We start from the raw sequence: 22699 nt of genomic DNA on the forward strand, positions 1-22699 counted from the left end.
ACCTCTTTTAACACGAAAAGCTGCATACGGTCCTATTGAGCCATTACATAGCCTGAAATTGGTTTAAAATGTGCATTGTCTGCATTGTACATCCCTGGTCACTGTGTTTAAGGTGCTCGCGCTGCATGTTTGCTACAGCTTTAATGTGGGTGGAGATGAAAGATGCATTGAGAATCTAAAGAACACAGAGCTAAAAAATGGATTGAAGAGTGATGAAAGTTGAAAGTTGTGATGAGTCTTGCATGAGCATGTTTCTTGTTACCCTGCTGTGTCGGTTGACCCCTTGGCCTTGCATCCCACTCTAGTTCCGCGTACCTGCCAGTCCCAGCCAGACGCAGCACAGCAACAAACAGGCTGGCGGCCACTGGAAAAGAGAGACCCCTACACACACGGACGGCCACCGTCTGACATGGGTAAATAACCCCACACCAACGCCGACCAGATCCCCATCACTGCAAAATAACATCAACTGACGATTTTTGTGTGTGTCTCATCCATATATGGACCCTTTTTACATTTACAGGTTTGGAAAACGGAAGTGGCTGATGACTATTTATGCACTATAAAAACACTACTTTGTATACGTAATTTAAAAATAAAACACTTTCAATTAAAATCAATCATTTTAAAGGCTACAAGTGAAGTTAGGCATCACAACATTGTAATGTACAATATGAAAAATAGATATTCATTTTGAGATTTGCTACAGATTACATTTAACAGTTTTATTAAATTATTAGAGTTTTTAAAGATTAATTTAAGTGAGCGTTAGATGAAGCAAAGGACATTTAATATAATGTAAAAATAGAGGAGATTAGCAGCACAAGTAAATATCAATTATTGACCAATAACGGTAAATTTAATAAATCTTTTAAGTTTTTTGACTTTCTAAAATGAATAAATGAATAGAGAGATAGATTACAACAATTTGCTGTCGCTTCCTCAGCAGCTGTATTTGAAATCGTCTGTGAAGGCGCTGTAGATAACATGGCATATTAGCTTATCAAAATGTCTTACACAATATGAAAATGAAACTAGCTAGCTAGCTAGCTAACTAACTACAGATAAAACAAGAAAATAACCACAGTTTCTAATTGAAGAGATATAGCTTCTAAATTAATTTCTACACATCTTTTTAACAATTTAAATGTTATCGGTTATTCTGGTCGCTAATGCTAATTTAGAGAATGTTGTGAAGCGACGCCTTAAACTCCTTTGCAGCAGTACCTACTAGTTAGCTAGATTTTTCTTCTTTTAATTCCAGAGTTATATGACACAAAAGGGTCCTGCTATTTTAACTTTATATTAAATTATGTACATTGAGAGAGAGAGAGAGAGAAGCTAACCTGCTAAATTAAAGTGGAAAATACATCAAAGTCTGTGAAAAGGGTCCATTGTACTTTATACAGTCTTTAGACGATGTCTGTCCCTGCATCCTGCAATCCATTGTTGTGTAGATCACACTTTTATTTGCCATTGAGCTCCACATTGATTTCACATGTATGAATAGGATTGCTGTAATCTTAGAGCTGCTTTGAGTCTAGCACTACTTTTATGTTTCCCTTTGAATCTTAAAACTCCCTTTGTAGATATTACTTCCTTTTGCTTATGAGCTGCAGTCTCTCAGCTGTTTTCGTGCTTCCTTGCATCTCTCTCCCTCTCTCTCTTTCCCTCTTTTGGGAACAGGTAATTACTTTTATTGGCAACAACAGTTGAATTCACCTTGACCTCGGTGTGTGGTACGTAGCCACAAAGCTTTCTCCTGCTTTTAAACACACATTAACCGAATTAGAGAGAAGTGTACCCCTGTGCCTATTTTAAACTTCACACTCAGGAAGCTAAAACTGAAGCTGAAAACCATCCGCAGCTCCAGTGCTGAAGGCAAAACATGTACTGCAATTGCATCTTTTAATCTGCTCTATAATACGAAACAAAGGCAACCTGGAAAGCGGCCAAGGCCAAGTGTAAGGATCATGGTTTTTAAATGAATGGTTGCTGAAGTCCTTTTGGTTTGATCTGTTAAACTGTAGGTTGATTTTAAAGATCTAAATGCTGCCGCGGTCTGTGCACTGGTATGAACAACACCGTTACTCTCATAAGCCGGTCCTCAGAGCGATTGGTTGAGATCAATGATGTTGAGTGTACCGTTAAAGATGTAATTTATGTGCATAGATACTGAAACTAGAGGTGGCCTTTCACATAGCAAAGCATCGCGTGCAGGGGTTAAATTGGGATTTTGGAGGTGGGGGAACCTTAAGATCTCGTTATGAAAGCCATTTTGCTCTTACGAAATGGAGCCAAAATGTGTGCAGTGGAGCAAGCGAAAACTGGTCCAGATCAAACATACAAAATGGAATGGATAGACAAATAAACTGATTTACCTTTTTGTTCTTCTTTCAAAGGTGTTGAAAAACCATTCTGGCGCAATTTTATATTTGATAGACAAATATACATATATATAAATATTAGGCTATGGGGGGCTAGTTGTAATTTTTAATTCAGTTTCTGTATTGACACATACCTTAAAAAAAAAGCTTGATATTGCCCAGAAAAAGATACAGTTCAACATGCTATAGCGAGGCATGTTGTCACACTATACGGTGTAAGTTGTTTCAATGGAATATGCCATTAAGTAGCCATTGGGAAGTAGTCATATTTGGGAAAATATGTATATTATATTATATTATATTATATTATATTATATTATATTATATTATATTATTAAAAGGTACATTCTTATGGGCATCCCTTTTTGATAATATTGGCTTTAAATAATGTAAAATATTTAGTTGTTGAAATTTAACTTGAGATCAGAGCTGGTGATGAGAGGGACTTTTTTTATAAAGAAAACGGGCATGTGTTAAAATGACATTTAAAAACTTCTGTTAATCTCTTTGAAATCTGCATGCCTTTTTGCCTTCAAAACATCCCCACTGACTGACAACTTTTTTGAAAGCTGCTTGAAGCGCCAAAATGTAATACCGTTATCTGAGCATCTCTGCAAGTGGAGATCCGTTCCTCTCTGAGAGACATAACAATAATAACAGCCCAGAAGAAAAAAAATAAACTGAATCAATGAAATGTTAAAATACATAGAGCATTCATAGGCCAGACTGCAGCTCAGCACTGTCTGTCTGCACACAGGTTCTCTCCTATCTTCCAATCTCCTCATTCCCCCTTCTTCCAACCCCAAACCATGTGTTTCTTGGCCATGAAATAAAAGCCACATTTATTAGCCCAAAATGGCGGAGTGTTGAGCGCATGTCAGCCCACAAGCGCTCTGTATCAACGTTTATTTATTTTAAATGCAGCAGCAAGATGAAGTAGCGTGTGCCAGCGATGCTAGATAAAGCCGACTACAGCATACACTCAGCGAACACTAAAAATATACACACTTCTCATATTTCTGGACTACGCTCAAAGACACTACTTGTGAAAGCCCTCACTTTGACTCACAGAACGAGCAATGTTCGCTTAACAACTCTTGGTTTTTGTTTAAACCTGATAAGTGTTTAACAATCACATTTGGTTGAAATGGTCTTATCTGTGTTATAGAAGATGCAATGCGGCATTCAGGAAGTGCATTTGATGTTAATACTATCCCTAACTATAAGAGCAGCAGAGACAGTTGCGATATGTTATTTGTTTGTTTCTTGCACAGAATGTATTTGCCCGCCGCAATGGTTTGACATGTATATAGTCTCTGATGAGGGGGGTTGTCAGATTTCTGTGTGGGTTTATATAGAGTTGCTCGTATCCATCCCCCACCCCCCTCCCCCCAGATGTTGCAGAGCTCTTGGGGGACCAGGAGAAAGCTGTGCATTTTAAACATGCATAAACTAACCTTGTGCTCTCTCCTGGGAATGCAGAGGCCCGTTCTTACATGTGTTTTTTTTTGTGTGTGTATTTCAGACATGTTCAGAAATGTTCTCTTGAGCCAAACAAATGTTCTTATACAACATATTTATTAAATATTTCAACAGTAGTATATCTTAAATAATCGCACAAATAATTCTAGCATTATATTTCTCATAATATGCATTATTCAGAGATATTCATGAATTGCATATTCATGCATGCATGAGCTTTAAGCTGCTCAAAGGCACTGATGCAGCGTGCCGGACAGGGAGTGGTCGCTCGTGGACCATGCCTGTATGCTTTGATCCCATTCGGGTTATAAGACACGCCGGGTGTGATGCCGCAGCTCGGGTCAGACGAGGCTTCACACGCTCTCATGTCACCTCCATTAAACAAAGTAGAAACCTCCTCCAAAATGCTTGACCTTGATGCTAGCACAAGACAGACAAGCCCTTCTGCATTTATCCAGAAGCTCTCAACAGTAATCGGCAGCTCAGCGAGTCCGAGGTTGTTTTGGGGGCCCGGCCAAAGAATGTTGCATTCAAATGATCACTGCCCCTGGGTCCCAGAGGTATTCATTACAGGCTGAATTGCTTTCGTTGCCTCTCTCACACAATCCCAGACTAGATGGCAAATGAAAAGCCGATTGGGAAAAAATAGGGCACCTTATTAAATTTAACTACTGTAGCATTTAACCTGACATCTTCATTATTCAAAATTACATTATAAAAAAGCTGCCTCATCTGCAAGCGCAGGTTATCGTTGTTTACTCTTCCTTTTGCTGTTCTTTGGCAATTTAATTGGTTGAAGGGCATGACAACATGTTGGAGCGCTCCTCGTGCCACATGGAGCTCTGGGTAATGATCCACAGCCAATCCTGGAGTGATCATTTAAATAGAGTAGTTTTGTTTCTGCGAAAGGAAAATACCTTAAAGTGTTGCCCAGAAAAAAAAAAACCTTTTGAAAAGTTGCACCTAATGCCCCTTTCACACAGAAATGGCAGTAAATTACCGTAAAATTACTAGAACGACTTACCAGTAAATACACAAATATGCTGTTCACACAAGCAACTGCGTTCTGGCTTTTTACCGTTAAGAGACCATTCACACATCAGCACCAAAATACCGGTAAATTCTGTGATGTCAGTCATTGGAAAATTGTCTTTAAACTCTGCGCCGTTGTCTTCATTAGTCCGCATGAGGAGAAGCGCTTTCGTTTCACTATCTGTTCAATTTGATAGCATTATTTTTGACAGGCATAAGGGGATGATTACACAAATCACGTTTTTGCTGAGCCGCAGCGCTAATGAATGAAAAAGAAGGCTCGAGCTGCGAGACATGGCGCAACGGTCAAAGATGTCCATCTAGCGCATATTTACTTAGAAAAACTATTAAAAAGCGTTAACATAAAAAAAAAAAAACGTTAACAAATTAAAAAGAGTAATCAATCTCAATAAGAACTTTATGATTGGCCCAAAGCAGTGCATTCAGATCTCGTACATACTCATACCGGTAATCTTCATTCTTTGTTCACACACAGCATTATACCAGTAATTTACTGGTAATGGTACAACTTCTCATACTGGTAAATGGCCAGAACTGATTTACCAGTATTTTTTAAAAAAAGGTCCTGTTCACACATGATCTCTTAACGGTAATTTACCAGTAAAGACTGTACAGTATGTGTGAAAGGGGATTAACTGGCACCTTCCTGATAGCGGGACGCTTTGCGCTCTTTATTTTTACTGACTTTTTTTCCTATTCTACATATTTTAGTAATCATCATAAATTAGGTATCATTCGAAAGCTTAAAAACTCAAATTCCTTTTTTTTCTAATCTTGACAAAACACATATCGTCAGAAAGGTCAGAGACTTAAGGTTCCATATTTGGCAACTGTTTTGTTATAGAAGTGATATTCTGACAGAAATGTATTAATTCGTCACAGGAGAAAAAATTAATGGAATATGGGTGTCACCAGGTGGCTATTTTTGGTATAGCACCTTAAAATCTTTGGGAACTTAAATTTTTGTGATATCAACTTCAAATTTGGAACACAACTTGGTTAGACATATGGTTTTGATTTTATAGCAATTTTATAGTAAAAATTATTTTGGGAAATATATATTGAATAAAATTAAATATATTAAATGTTTAGTACAGTACATTTGTTTCACAGTTAACTTAAACTTGTATAACTTTTTTACACTTTAATTTTTTTAAGTGAGTGTCTTCTTTAAAAAGAGACCAATCTGTATTCCAAAGCATTTATGAATTACAACCATTTAAGTTTGGAAAGTGCATTTTCACATTTATGCAGTAAAGGGATAAATGCCCAAGAGAAAAGACACAGTTAATTTAATACTCATTGATATTTTTGCACAGATACTGGGGAATATTGTCACATTTTATGGGGTTAATTGTCACAATGAAAATGCCACTGTCAATTATAGGAAGTAGCCTACTGTTAAAATCATTAAAACAATTTTGAAACACAAAACAATCAATGAATCTTGTGCCGATATAAAATGTTTCAAATGGCAACATGTAAAATTCACAAAAATGAATAATAAAAAAGACCTTTTATTATTAAGAAAATTAATAATAACCAAAACAATTTTCTACATTTATTTAAAATGTTTTTGTTCTTTTTCACATAATTGATCATGTTTATAAATGTTTTTTATTATTACTAAAATGATAAAAAAATTATTATTCGAAATTGAAGTGGTTAGGGGTTTGAAACCAATATACAAAACCACAGCTAGAGATAAAAAAACATTTGATTTAAAAACTGGAATACAGCTTCCCCAGTTGACAACTAGCCTCAGTCTCACCCATCCTTCTAAATCGTCAGAATCGTCCTAAATTTGTTTTAATGCATTTTGTGGCATAATGATGGACCGTATATCTTATCTCAAAATGTGCTTTTTCTCATCCACCTCATATCTCAGTACATGTGCTCTTCTTTCATAATGACGAGCTGATTTACGCCTGTCAAGATGGAAGGCTTATAAACAATTCACATCTCCATTGTGAGGCTGCAGTAATTTAATGCATAATTTCTGCTGGTGAAGCATTTCTGCCACTCATTCACTACACTATATTAAAAACACAAGAGTTCTCTCTCCTTTCTTTCCTTATTGTCAGTGTAAACCGCATCAGATCCATGACTATTCCCCAAGTTTATTTCATTTTCCCCCTCCGCTGTGAAGCTTTGATTGACTGCTGGCTGTGAAGTCGCCCATAGACAATGATTCCATACAGCCATCATGACCATCATCAGTAATTGATAGTAGATTTAAATGACTCTCCTGCTCATTTGCCATTCATCTCCCACCAGTCCCATTACCCTTGTGCTATTTGACAGGCAATCACCTCCCTGAGAGATTTGTTGTCCAGTCGAAATGATGTCACACGAAAATGGACAAGGACTTGCACGTTGTGGATCTCAAATTTGTCATTTTCTTCTCCTTCCCCTCCTTTGCATGTAATGTGAATGAGGGTTGGTCGGAAACTATGTGTCATCCAAAGTCCTCATTTACACTGAAATTGTTGTTTTTCTTCCATGTTCCATTTATTGTTAAATGAAAGATAGCCTTTTAGAGGAAAACCGCACACCTAAATTATGTTAAAATTATACATAGCGGTCTGAATGTAGCTGAATTATGAATAGTAAACACTGAACTGAATGTACAGCAATTGTGAGGGTAATTTCCCACAATCCTGACTCAGAATTTATTTTCATTTATACATATGTATTATATATATATGACTCAGAATATATTCATTTAGTTCATTTCGAAATGATCTGATTCAGGTTTCATTATATGATACAAAAATATTTAAATTACCAACAACATGACTACAGATTGAAAAATGAAGGATGTTTAAACAAGAGGTTGGAATTGGAAAAATTAACTGACTCGTAGCACGTTGCTTCAGAAAACGCATTTATTCAGATTAGCTGGAACTTTTTTTGCAGTTTCCAGTTCAATAAGTAGATCAGCATCAGATGACAGCATGTTTTGATATGTTTGTACTCGCGGCCTCATCTAACATCTTCTTTTTCACAACAAAAACAGACAGATGTAGGAAATGTTTGCAATATCTCTTAATTTTTGTGCATTTCACTTTTTTTCAGAGCCACACACCACAGCACAGTGTTATTTATTTCCTGTGTTCTCTTTCTTGGCTGCCTGTTTACGCACCTCAGTGTCACAAAAAAAGGAAAGTGTAAAAAAAGAAAGACAGGATACCAAAAAACATCATGTACCGTTAGAACACATAAACAATCGCACCTCGACTCGAGCCGACAAAACTGTTATCCATTCCTGCTCTTATTTATTTATATAATTTTTACCTGAAAATAATTATTTATTTTCCTTCTTTCGACAATAATTACACAAATAAGTACGTTACTCGCATGTATCAACAGCAATGCAAGCCACTGCAAACAGTCATCTTGTTCTATGTGATTTATTTTTTTTCATTTGGCAGTCAAATCATTCCTCTAAGGGCCTTACTGTATGAATTATGCCAGCATATTTCCCGCAAACAAACGCAGACATCTGTGAGGCACAACACAATCAAATATGCAAATGAGCATGATACATTGGCTTTTAGAGGCAGAAGTAGGAAGCTCATTAAAACGATTATTGCAATCCTTAAAAGTAACAGTTGGACCGTTATTTGAGTTGAGTTTGAATTTGGAACCAATTTCATACCTAATTGCCTGTAGTTGGCTGTCTGACAGGTTCATTTAGTTTGCTGCAAATAAAAGCTATGTATTAGAGATAATAAAGCAGCAGAAAAGAGAAGCCCCTTTCAAGGTAAAAAAAAAAAAAAAGAAAGAGAGAGAGAGGGGGATCGTTTGAGTCATTTCGAGTCAGAGGCTGAGGCACATTCACGGTTAGCGTTTCGTGAAGTGTTCGCCGTGATGTGTTTTCCGGCTTGCCTTTGGTACCAATGATAAACTTCATCTCTATGCCTTCTGATAACTGTATATATTTTTCTACAGTATTTTACTCCAAGTAAAGTGTTTACCGAATAATTTATGATTTTGCTTGGATTTGTACGGCCTTTCATCTCCTTATCTGCTTTACATCTTTTTCATCACAGTCTAAAGTGACAGGGGCTGGAGGAGGCAGCGTGCAGGACGGGCTGTTTTAAGGCAGCCAAAGCAAACTTCACAGCCAAGCGCAAGTGACTGTTCAGCCTCATAAAAGCAGCCTTTTGTTATAGTCTAATGAGATTGATTGACCATTTGCATATAATTTTACTTCCTCAAAGGCTCAAATAGTATGAATGGATCACTGTAATGTGCAGTGCACTTTGATGTACTTTATTCAGCATTTGATTTGCTGCGTATATAGTTGTGATTAGTCTTTTTTCTGTTATTGATACAGCGTGAATCATTGCCATAGCAGGATCGCTTCAGTGGCAGAATATAGAACATCAAAGAATGTTGGTTTTCAACAAGATTTTTCTGTTCGTGCTGTAACCCATTTCATTCTCTTATTTATAAGTATCAAATGGACAGTCTGTCCTTGTTCTAGCCTACGGGTGACCCCCTGTTGTGCAGTATTTCAAACTAACTGTTTGGAAAGCCTTTTCATGCTGCCTTTGGAGACTCTCTGACAAGAGTGCTCATTGCACTTCACCATCTATTCACTCGCTTTTCCATTTTAAAGTTACAATGTCATTTTTATGCTGGGAGATTTAAAATTTGATACCATCTTTATCAGGTTATTTTATAGTTACCTCTGAATAAATGATAATAGACATGAAAAATGCATTGTATTCATCATCACTAATGACCAGTCAGAATTGTGGTTTTGTAATCAGCCAATCAGTGTTCTGACAGGTCACGTAACCTTTGTGTGCTGTGTCTCTGTTCATTCCAACAGTCCTACCCAGTGCCCAGTCTTGGGGACGAAGACTTCAACATCCCGCCTATCACTCCCCCCACCCTCCCCGAACACATGCTGGCACACTTGCCCGAGTCTGAGTCCGGAACGTACCATCACCTTTGCCCCCCTGTCTCCCAGAACGGACTGCACCCCTTTCACCTGCAAGGAATGGACCTGTCCGGCATGTCGGTCCCCAACATGTTGGGTCAAGATGGCGGTCTGCTCACCAACTCCCTCTCAGTGGTGAGTACTGGTGCTCTCTGTCTAAGACCTGAGGCGTATGGAAGCCCGTTTCTGCCTAAAAGGGTAATTAATGGATACGGTTTAAAAGTAGTAGTCATACTGTGAGATACAAAGCCAAAATTATGAGAAATAAAGTCACAATTGCATGATTTAAAATCCCATTGTGACATATAAAGTCACATTGTCATAAAGTGACACAGCAGCGATTGTGAAATATAATGTCACATTTAGTGATTTTGAGATAAATCACATTGTAATTTATAAAGATTAAATTATGAGAATCAAAGTTTCTATATGTCACAAAAGCATTTAGGTACATTGCAAGATATTATTATATATATATATATATATATATATATATATATATATATATACATAGAAACTATGATATAGAATATATATTTGATATATAGAAACTTTGATTCTCATAATTTCATCTTTATAAATTACAATGTGATTTATCTCAAATCACATTGTGTTGCATCTGAAGTATATATATATATATATATATATATATATATATATATATATATACATATATATATATATACATATGTATATATATGAAGAGTATATATATATATATATATATATATATATATATATATATATATATATATATATATATATATATATATATATATATACTTCAGATGCAAAAGTCCATCTGCCATTTTTCTTTTAAATGAGCATTTTTATCAGGCTCCTATGTTTAGGTATTTTCAAAAATGTCACTGATAGAGTCAAATTAAAAACATACATATGCTCATTTAAAAGAAAATGTCAGAAAAATGTCAGAAGGACGTAGAGGGTTTTGCATCAAGAGAAAGCAGTTACAGTTACCTATTTTACATTTTTTGTACTCTGAGGTGGAAATGTGCTTCCATATAATATAGTATGGAAAGGTACCAAAAATACTGTTTCTCTGTGTATGGAGGAAATTCCATTGTAAGATGCACATGCTTTCCTTTGAGATGTCACTAATGCATTTTGCATGACAGAATTACGCAACAGGAAAGTCGTTTCAGTGCCCAAACAATGATTTAATTGACACCAATGAAACACCTCAACAGAGATTATAAGAGGTTGGAGCGGCATATAGAATGATTGAGATAGCACCCAGCAAATGAGAGCTAATGTGATTTAACGCACAGTGAAACAATGCCAAATTCCCCGTTGGATTAAGTTAATTAAATATAATTTAGCATCAAGGCACTCCCCCTAATGCATTCTGCTTGCCATGTAGCTGTACTAGATAGTTGTACAGTACATTCAGAAACTGTAGATTTAAAAAAATGAACTTTTGAATCCTAGAAAAATAAATAAATCAGAAGTATATGGTTATTGCAATATAATAATTCATTATTAGAATATCTGTGCATGACATTGTTTATATTAAGATTATTATATTAGATTTAATATTTGATATAAAGATAGATTACATATTAAAATGATTTTATTTGGTTTGCTAACTTATTTTTTCACCTCATGCTTCTCTTGTCTTTTTCTTGTATTATATTGATATCAATTACAGACATCTACAAATCGCTGCCACTTCTGCAGAAATGAAACCCAAACTTTAAATTTTGGTTAAGTGCAAGAAACCTCATAATGTTATTATGACACATATGAAGTGTTGGTGAGCTGTGACTAACTGTGGTTGAAGATGAATGCTAGATGTGCTGCTGATCTGACGCTCGAGTCAAACTGAAACTTCTCCTCTTCATCATCTCTCACCTATTGTTTTCCACATACTTCATGTTTGGTGGCCAAACCTAAATATTGAGCCTTGTTTTTGTGCATTTAAAAAAAAAAATCTTGACCTTTATTTATTTGCTATTCGCACAAATGATTTATCGGAAGGCGAAATTACAACTGCCGTAAGAGGGAAAAATGGTACGACCAATATTTTCGATTCCTTTGTTACTCTTTTTGGGAAAATGCACCTCCGTAGTGCCCCTCTTAAACTTACATCAAATGGATTTTTAAAGAATAACATACACATGGGTGGGTAAAAAAAACACACAGAGTGACATGCACACTGAAAGATATTGAGATTCACAAAGGCATTTGTTCTTTTCACCTTAATGTTCTCAGTGCTTGGAGAACATCCATTTAGAGCGGCTATGAATTATGGTTGCCAGGCAACGGGACAGAGAGCTTGTAGCTGCAGTGGAGAATGAAAGAGCTAGCTGATGGAATTAATTTTCTCTCAGCATTAGCCTGTTGGAGCTGCCTTCTCTGGTGGAACAGAGAGTGCATTTATGTGCCTCTCACATTTTGCATTCATTGTATAGGTCTCAGAGCTTGCATTGTTTAGCCAGCAGAGATAGTTGAGTGAAATGTGCTTCACCTTAAAAACTATTAGATTAAAAGGAAAATTATCTCATAAGGTTTCACCATCCCTCCCCCTCGTTCCATTAAAAAGAATGAAAGTAAATGCCAGAGAATAGCTAAATGGATCCCCTAGTCCCGAGAAACGAGGAAGGCTTCTTTTTAAACGTATAATGTGAGAGATGAGATCTCATCGGGCCGTTCTGATGAGCTCGGTGATTCGCATGAAACGCGACGAATTTATTGGAAATGCTCAGGTGAAGTTTGCTTTCCAGAAAGCCACATGTCCGCTTAAATAAGCACAAGTTGATGTGTGTAAAATGTGCAAATCTAAACAGAGCTGACAGCGGAGGAGAGAGAGAGAGAGAGAGGGCGTGAGCGGTAAAAAGCTTCGAGATCGTCCATCATCAGCGCAAAAGCCACTAAATCCTCATCCAGCAGTGGCCTAAATAAAAAAAAAGGAACAGTAATGGACATAAATCTCCATTTATTGCAAATTTGCAGCAAAGCCTACAGTTTGCAGCTCTTTGCTGTGCACTGCAAAACATTCGAGACCTTGAAAGTGCAGCGTGACAAGCTACTTCTATTAGACAGCTTTTGCATAGATCATTTACAGTGAAGTTTAATAAGAGACAGGTATTTGCGTGCGTTTGTGGAAAATTCAAGCGAAAGCAATTAAACACCGGCATGTCCAAATGACAGATGGCGTAATACGGCTTTAAGCTTTTATACTCCAAATTACCTCACTTCTCATATGTACTCCTGCATGTCATAAATATTGGGTGTTTTCCATCGTGTAGACTGTGACAAGCTATTATTACTAATAAAAAATAACAGCGATTCTGAAGCGGATTAACTTCAGAGGAAAGAAATTAATAGCTACGATTATTCCAGAATATATTTCAAATTCATTCGAACGATCGAAAGGGTAAACAAAAAGCCAGTGTGTGTTTTAGCTTATAAAGATCTACAGTAACACAAGGACATGAAATACACCCTCATTACTCTGCCTGAAAAAGTCCTTATCATTGGGCTGTGGTTTTATTACCCAGAGCAAACAATTGGCTCTGATCTAGTCCAGCACTTAAGCTATTTATACCTTTTTAATGGAAACAGAAGGACATGAAAGTGCCCCTGAAGTGACAGCCGGAGTAAAGTAGACATTATTTTCCTCCCTTTAAAATGTCATTGGACTCCATGGAAAGCTGGGGTTCTCGCGTCCCTTTCATACGTCTCTGTCGTGCACTATAGGAAGATAAGCATGCAAATAGTCTCATACTGTACGTGTGATTACAATTTGCCCTGTGATTTAAAGGAAATTGATATCAAATGAGTATGACCTCCCTTGCAGCACGGGTCAGTGGATCTGATGAAAAAACAGCCAGCCCAGGCAGCCATTTGTTATTTAAAACTTAAAAAGTGCAGAACAGGCAACCTTTAGGGCTTTTGTCTGTGACCTCGTCACGTGACCTCTATTCATCCCTGGCAAGCCTTTGTCCTCTGTGTGGTGGAGATTAATGGTGAGCTCAGATGATAAATACCATCACAACCTCACTCTGACAAATGCGATTTGAGGGTTTTTTCCGCAGCCATGTTGATCCTCTTGTCGTAAAGTTTTTCTCATTGGGAAATTTCACTAGTTATTGTATGATTAAACAATTTGTCTTTGATTTCACTCTTAGTTTCTGTCAGAAAGCGTGTCCTGCCTCTAAGTTTTGTTTTACCATGAAAAAGAAAGGTGACCTTTAATAGCGTGCGTGGTTTTCAAGTTGAAGTGTGTTTTCACACACAAAACTGACCACATTGTCTTATTACCCCACACAAGGTGGGTATTGTCTGGGTTAACTAGCAGAAAAAAGTCCCCCTCAAGAAAAGACAGATGTTTCACAAGAAATCGAGTGGGATGGGTTAAAACATTGGAAACACGGAGCGTATTAACGAGGTGTGTATATGAAGGTGAACGCATTTCGCTGAAAAACGAAACTTTCTCCTGTCCATTAACATTGTAATGGTTAAACACTAAAAAGTTGAACAGATTTCCACTGCGATTTCCCCCCCAGGAGCCATTTCATGAGAACTTGACATTTTCACCAGTGTCAGTTTATGATTAGTCAGTTAACCGTTAAAACCTCTTGTATTAGAGGTTTTCCTCCCCATTGCTGTTTAATGTCACGTCATTAGTCCTTTGCAACTAAATCAATTGCGTTTGGATGCACGCTGAATTCTCGGAAATTAATAGTTTATCAGATGCTTCATGACATGACATAAAAACACTTTCATGTATTCAACTGAATACGTTGAACATATGAAAGTGCTATTGGCTGAAAATCAAACTGTATATACAGTATATATATATATATATATTTCTATTAAACTGTAAAATAAAACTATACATATATAGTATAAAATATATAATTAAATCATATAAATTAAACTGTATAAACTCATATATTCAATGTAAAACTTTATTTAATTTGAATTACTTAATTGAAATTTAAAAAATTGAGGAACAACCTAATATCATGGCAGTGACTTTTTTTTAGAACAAACACCACTCAATAATAGACTGATAGAAGACAATCCCAGTATATTTAGTGTATTGAGGGTTCAGAGTGTCTGAAGTGTTTATGTGGGGAGGGAGACACAGAGTCACCTGTCTTTCAGAGCAATGCCTGTGGCCTCTAACCCCAAAGCTCCACCTGTCGGGGGCATTGTGCGGCATACAATGGTGGGCGTGGGGTACATTTCAGGTCACCTGTTGCTTCAGACAGTATCAGGTGACAGACTACCACTACAGGGCTTGTCCTTGTCGGAAGTGATTTATCCCCCAGATACAGTGTACAAAAGCAATGTTTTATACACCCAGATACAGCCTAGCATTCACAGCAGCAGGAAGGTGAAAATATAAACCTGTCATAAGGTATGGATGGAGATATTAAGTGCTAGTTAACATTAGGATTATCCTTGTATGTATAGGTAGTCCTTTCGTGAATTCAACTGTAGTTTTAATAAGTAATAATAATTTTATTTAATAGCTAATAATATTAAATGGTGCTCAGTCGACAACTGAATGCAGAGCGCCTCACCGTAAGCTTTTTGTTTTATTAAAAAATTCCTTATTCAAATTATTTTTGTGGTAATCAACATCATGTTTGGTTTAGTTATTTGAAATATTAATTTCAACACCTATGTATATTTGTTTAAAATAAAGTTTTCTTTTAATCTTCCAGATGCAGCAGATGGTCAACTCTGACTCGCGTTACGGTGGCCACCCTCAGGTGGATACGCATAGACCCAGGATCCAACCTGGCATGGTTCCTCAAAGTCAGCTGACCACAATCAACCAGTCACAACTCAATACTCAGTTGGGTCTGAACAACAACAATGGCACCCGTGGATCCCCATCTCCACCAGAGAGCAAGTCCGCCACACCTTCCCCCTCCAGCTCCGTGCATGAGGACGATGCAGATGATGCTGTCAAGGTGAGAGAGGGAGCTTTACCCATTCTATGATCTCATGAATATAAAAGCTTATCTTCCTCACACACACACACGCTCAGGTACTATTTTATGCACTGTGGCAAAATACTGTGTATTCAAAGGAATGAGTCATTGCTGACCTTTCAGTAAGTTGTTCTGCCATGTTTCCTTAAACACAGATTTGCTAAGACACTGATCTGCCTCAAGTCTGTTCTTCACAGCCCAAATACAGCACATTTTCTCCAAAACTCCACATCAATACTGATCCTCCTGATAGTGTGGCCGTCTGTGTGCTCTGCTAAGATATTATTGTATTGTTTCCTAACATGGAAGACACGGTTCAGCATTAAAAAAGTCAAGAGACATACACCATCACAATTACTACAGTAGCTACTCATGTTGATGTAGTCTCACCGTCACAAATTTAAGGAAATTTTAAGTCATATCACAATCAAACCTGATATTTGAATTACTTCAATCTTAAAATATCATGGAAATGGATATATAGGACTGTTACAAGTATGAGGCTTTGGCTGGTGATTAATTGTCATTCAAGTAATTAAATTAAATGTCTGTTTTGTTAATTAAACAGTTAAAGTATTAAAGTGTAAACTTAATACACATACACTTTAAGATATACTTTGTTCACACCGAACTTGGAAAAAATTAAAAAATATATATTGCACAGAGCAGAACATAATATTTTACATAAAAATAAATAAATATAAACTAAAATATTTTACTTCAATAAAAAAGTACTGTTTCTAAATGAAATGTGCATTTATGGTATTTATACATGCAAATAAAATTCCCTTATTTGGATAGTCCTATATGATAAGGAAATGTGTACAGTGATCACAGTCCATAATCAATGATAATTGAGAACAAATGATTATGTAATAATTACAATGCCCTATAGCCAAAATCATTTTTTCATGTTATCCTCAGTTCTAAAATTTATATTTAATTAGCTATAAATCTTTCTTTGTCAGTGAAATCTTTATAAAAAATATTTAAAAATATCCTTAATCAGAGATGACAAACAGTTGCAAAAGTCATGGAAATTCGTTGGTAAAAACGCGTGGGAACCCGGTATATACGACTAAAGCGCGGAAGTCATTAAAATTTAAAAAATAGCTCCAGGCTTTTGAACAAGGCTCACTAACTAGCTTTAGGAAGATGATTCATTCATAAAGCTGTTATTATGGCTTAATCTAATTGGATATCTATTGTTTACTATAATGAGCTCCTCTCCTTTCAGATGAATGGGGCAGAGAAGAGAGCAGCCACAGACATGGCCAAGAAGCCCAAAACCCCCAAGAAGAAGAAGAAGAAAGACCCCAACGAGCCTCAGAAGCCAGTGTCAGCCTATGCCCTGTTCTTCAGAGACACACAGGCAGCTATCAAAGGCCAAAATCCTAATGCCACATTTGGAGAGGTCTCCAAAATTGTGGCCTCCATGTGGGACGGTCTCGGCGAGGAACAAAAACAGGTGACTTTCTCTCTTGAATAAACCTTGCTTGTGTGCAAATGTAAAAAAAAAGTTACTTTATCTTGCTGTGATCTTGTTGCTGACTCATAAAGACTGAGGTAATGTAGCAGGCATTAGATTACTCAGTGCTTCTATATACACAGCACATGTTTTGTTTATTATCTAACATATTATCTATATATATACAATAGTATGTCCGCATAACGATTTGTTTTGACAGCAGATGTGATGACGCACATGTTGGTCAGAACATTTGCTGATTTCCCCTTGTGCAATCACAGAATAACATTGCCTCCAAAGTGGTGTTGTGGTCTAACATCAGCGCGGTTGTGCATGTAGGGGAAGTCTTAAAGTCAGGTGTGAAAACAGTGCAATATGTGAGACATGTTTTAGTTTTTTTCATTGGAATATAACAAAGAAAAGTTTTGTGGGGTCTGCTAATCGCTTAATCAAGTTTCGGTACACATTTAGCAGGAATACAGTCTGTAATGTTGAGTTTTGTTTTAACCACCAAATTGCTATTTAAAGCATAGTTCACAACAGCATTATGGGTTTCAGCATTTTTTTTTATTTTTTATGTTATTTTATTGTATTCTGAACAGGTTTAAAAGTTGATTTTCAAGTCACTATTTAAAATGAATAGTTCCTCTCATACTACTTGAAATATTACAAGTAACTAATTAAAAAACTGTCCCCATAAAATAGATAGTTAAAAAAAAAAAGAAAAAAAGTGTTCCACAGAAGAAAGAAAGCCATACAGGTTTGAAGTAACATGAGGATTTTCAGTTTTAGGTGAACTATCCCTTTAAGGTACACTTTAGTGTACCACTGTAATACTTTTTATTTGCTGTGCATTAAATCAAATGTGTATATAAAAGTGAAATATGTAGTACAGTAAATACCTTGTAAATGTTTAAAAAATGTTTAATAATCAAGGTTTCTTTTAAGATTGAAAGCAGTGATGATGAAAAGGATTAGCACTTATGTTAACACCTAGGCTCTTGTTTAGGGTGTGAACTTCCAGATTTGCTTCTGATTTCAGAATAAACACAACTGAAAGTGCCCATTTCTCTCACCGAAGCCACCAGACAGCATCTACAGTCATTCTTTTATTTTTTGTAGTCGTGATTCACTCATTTTTACTATGTAAAACACTCAGCCGGTGAAGCTGATGAAAACACTTAAAAGTACTTTTCCTCAGGAGAGGATGTTTGCCTGATAAAAGAACATCATGTCTCTCTGCTGTTTTTGTCTTTCTCTATCGCTCTCTTTTGCTCGTCTTTTTAGTAGAGGTCTATTGGTTGATGTAATAACAGCACAGATGTATTGATGGGCAAATAATTACACATATGCCCCAACTGAAAGGGAAATATGGACAGTCCATAAAGGCAGAAGAACAAGCGATGGATAAAGTGGGCTGCACTCAAGCACCATTTCAGCGCTCCAACAACAATTACGCATTATGGCTCATAAATGGACTGCCATTAGATCCCATTTCTAAGAATAATTGTGCACAGGAACATGAAGAACAGCTTTGGCCTCTTAATATATTTTTTCTTTGTTTGTTTGTTTTATCATGGCAGGTGTACAAGAAAAAAACAGAAACCGCAAAGAAGGAGTACCTCAAACAGCTGGCTGCGTACAGAGCGAGCCTCGTGTCTCAGGTACGTAAATGACTCTGGGTGATTGATACACGTACGTACGCACTTTATAATCGCGACGTTTGAGAAGGGACATTTCGAGATGTTCTTGTTTGGCAGCTTAGAGATGTTTTTGAGACTCCTCTCGCACACCTGAATGGAAATATTATGAAGACAGCGTTATAAAAACATCTCACGCTGTCGTAGCTTGCAAGAAATCCAATATTATTTAATAAATGTTGCAACATTTGAGGCATACAACCTGAATGGAAATATTACGAGTAAGACTAAGGGGAATACAGAGAGATATATTTAATATTTTTATTTATACATTCATGCAATTTATTTGCAATTTAGATTTTATACACATAAAGTATTTATACGTATATATTTAAAGTTGATATAAAATTTTGATTTGATGTCATTTTAAATATACATATTTAAAAGCAACATTTCAGACATCCGGCATTTAAAAGCAGACAATGACACAATACATGCTTAAAAATAAAACTGTTTAAAACAACAATGCAACCAACAACTGAAATATTTTCGTAACTTTCTCTAGAGCTACAATGACCCAGGCGATGTGAAGGTATCACAGGCCTCTCAGATGCTCGGGCCCAAGCCATCAGTTTTCTCCGGGACGGGTCAGTCTCACCCTGGTCTCTACATGGCTTCTCCGTACCACCAGCAGACAGGGCTCAGTCCCCATCTGCCCCCGATGCAGCCAGGCCTAGCCCGAGGTGGCACATCCCGGCCCAGCGCGCCCATGAGTATGGGCAGCATGACGGGCTCGTCCCCCCCTCCGCTGCAGATCAGTCCCCCCTTACACCAGCACCTCAGTCTCCACCAGCACCAGCACCAGCAGCAGCACCAGCACCAGCAGCAGCTCAGCGGCCACCCGCTGCCTCTGCACTCCCCATCCATGGCCCAGGTCAGACATCTACTGATGCTTTTGCCAATGAATAATGCTTTTTTTTCTTTTTAGATACTTTTGAATTTTGAATAAACTTTGTACATTTTAAGTGAGTTCCTATATGTGCACTACTAGACTTTTATTCAGCAAATCTACATTAAAGTGATCAAAAGTGACAGTTTAGACAATGTAACTAGATAGTCTATTAAAATAAATGCTGTTCTTTTGAACTTTCTTGAACTCAGCACAACTGTTTTCAACATTGAAAATAATAAGTAATGCTTATTGAGCAGCAAATCGGCATATTAGAATGATTTCTGAAGGATCACGTGACACTGAAGACTGAAGTAATGATGCTGAAAATTCAGCTTTACCATCAAAGGAATAAATTACATTTGAAAATGTATTCAATTACAAATTTAAATTGTAATTTTTAATGTTTTACAGTATGTTTTAGCAAATAAATGCAGCCTTTTTGAGTATGAGACATCTTTAAAAAAAAGTGCTAAAAAGAAAAAATATTAAGTCATAATTTTTATTTTGCCATGGCACAAAAATTATATTTAAATAATATATTCATTTAGCTTTTTATGACTGTGTACACACAGTTTTTGTTGCCATATCAGTTGACCACTAGTCCCCACATCCAAAAACCTTAATATTTAAATAAATACTTTCAAACAAATTTAAAGTTAGCATGAAATTGAATCTAAATTGGCTAAAATTCGAAAAATCTAGGGAGGGTCTTGATTCTATCCATTAGGAATTGACCGGATGGTTAAAAGTGCCCTATACATGGTTAGATGGGTGGGGTGAATTGGGTAACACTTTATTTTACAGTGTCCTTGTTGCACGTGCTACATGTAGTTACTATAGTAATAACTATAAATTATGCATAATTACATGCAACTAACCCTACAACAAACCTAATCCTAAATAATAAGTACACGTAGTTAATTAATATTACTCAGTACTTAAATGTAATTACACTAAGACACCTTAAAATAAAGTGTAACCCAATTCACCCCATCCATCTAACCATGTAGAGGGCACTTTTCACCATCCGGTCAATTCCTAATGGATAGAATCAAGACCCTCCCTAGATTTTTCTTCTTCTATTGTGAAATATGTCACATTTAGGATGTAAAATGGGTTGTGCACTCTATTTCATGTTGACTTTAATCAAGAAAGACATTAGCAGCCTTTTCACTGTTATTAAAGCAAGACCAAAAAGAGGCATGACAGACACCAGGCCGGGCCAATTAAAGGATTTGCTCCTCAGCCAATCTATTTTCCATGAACCTCTTCAAGAACCTGCCTTGTCTCATACTTCTCCAATTTCCATTCTACATTATCGTGGAACAGATAGCGGAGAGTATATGTGTGTGTATGAATGTGAGAGTGGAGGAAGTGCTGTTTATGCAGCAGATGCTGCACCGTTTCATTTTTCATCATTTCCGGCCCCTTCAGCCTATCTCTCGCACCGGCGAATGAGGTCAAGAGAAGAACCATTAATATCTGCCAGCTTGTTTTATGTCCACACCGTGCAAAAAAAATCCCAGCGTATCACACAGACAGATTTTCAATTTTCTCTCTGTAATAAACAGATGCATTAGGATTTGGATGTGACTTAAGGTTGCACAGAAAAACTCACATTGAGATTGATGAATACATCAGTGTGGAAGACAAAACGCCTCAGCTATCTGATGAAAACAGTTTTTCAGACTGGGCCGAAGGAAATGAAATTAGTTCTCTGCTAAAGTGTATAGGAGGAGAAGGTTGTTTTTTGAGGACGCAGACAACAGCAAAGCAGAGAAAGCAAATAAAGGATCTAGTCTACCCATTCACACACAAACAACCCCCCAAAAAAATCTAATTAAAGAGAAAACGACCTCTTTTGAAATAACATTCACTGTGTTTATTGCCTGTCCTGTTTTACCGTGTGAGGAAGAAGGGGGTGTTTCAACCGCAGCACTATGTTAACACCCAGCCTCATTATTAGCATCAGTGCTAATTAAACCCTCCTTTCCCTAATAGAGATCTCAAACAGAGGTGGTTAAAGAGAGGTTTGAAGCCCGAGTCTCCTTAGACACTCGTGGTGACGGCGACAACGCCGTTAAGAGTTCTGTGTTGATCCGTTTCATGTCTTAATAGCCCTGAGTTGTGCTGGAACTTCAGTGGGATTGAGATGAGGTTGTAATGAGGTCCTAATGAATAGCACCCTTGTGCCTGGAAGCTCTTTAAGAGATGAGCATCAGCTGGGAGGCAGGACTGGCTGGTGCTGGAGAGAAGGAGAGGGCGGAGAATCACATTGTCTTGGGGTAAACATGGATTAGCTTCATAAAGAGAGATGAATCAGGTGGTCAGGAGAACAGGTGACACGCTATCCAATGACAGCGGTTTGATCTTTCACAGAGGGATGCGCCGCGCCGACATTGAGTGATGAGCTGTATGTTTTGATAGGAATCATTAAGGAACGTATAGATTCCATCAAAGACGAAACCGAAAAACATATTTCTAATTCAAACTGTTGCCGCAAAAAAGTTCGCCATCCACATTTGAATATGAAAGGCATATTGTTGTAAGTTTCCCTTCCTGTGCCTGCTGGGAATTCTGGGAAACGTTGTATTTAAAAGAGCAACTACTTGATTGAATTTCTTGTGCTTCTTTTTTATCAGTCCTCAGCAGGAAAATTAACTATTGCTGTGGATGATCATCGTCATAAGGCAAAAAAAAAGTGTCTAATTTTCATGCAGATTATAGTGTGAATTTGTCTGAAGTCCAATTTTAGATTACCACAGGGCTCCTTGTATAGCTCTGTCAATCT

At 37.0% G+C, this 22699-nt stretch overlaps 1 protein-coding gene across 2 annotated transcripts in view; it reads left to right on the forward strand.

Moving 5' to 3' along the window:
- Positions 1-22699, forward strand: part of tox (thymocyte selection-associated high mobility group box) — a 58543-nt gene that overhangs the window by 32537 nt on the left and 3307 nt on the right. Inside the window, exons 3-8 of one of the 2 annotated variants that reach the window (XM_081373428.1) lie at positions 306-413; positions 9766-10011; positions 15576-15827; positions 17086-17316; positions 18900-18980; positions 19522-19890. In XM_081373428.1, the coding sequence (XP_081229554.1) occupies positions 306-413; positions 9766-10011; positions 15576-15827; positions 17086-17316; positions 18900-18980; positions 19522-19890 (1287 nt within the window). The remainder of the gene's footprint in view (positions 1-305; positions 414-9765; positions 10012-15575; positions 15828-17085; positions 17317-18899; positions 18981-19521; positions 19891-22699) is intronic. The other variant, XM_081373429.1, reaches the window with a different exon arrangement.

The sequence above is a fragment of the Scardinius erythrophthalmus genome (assembly GCF_964197995.2).
Source record: "Scardinius erythrophthalmus genome assembly, chromosome: 9".
Classification (NCBI taxonomy): domain Eukaryota; kingdom Metazoa; phylum Chordata; class Actinopteri; order Cypriniformes; family Leuciscidae; genus Scardinius; species Scardinius erythrophthalmus.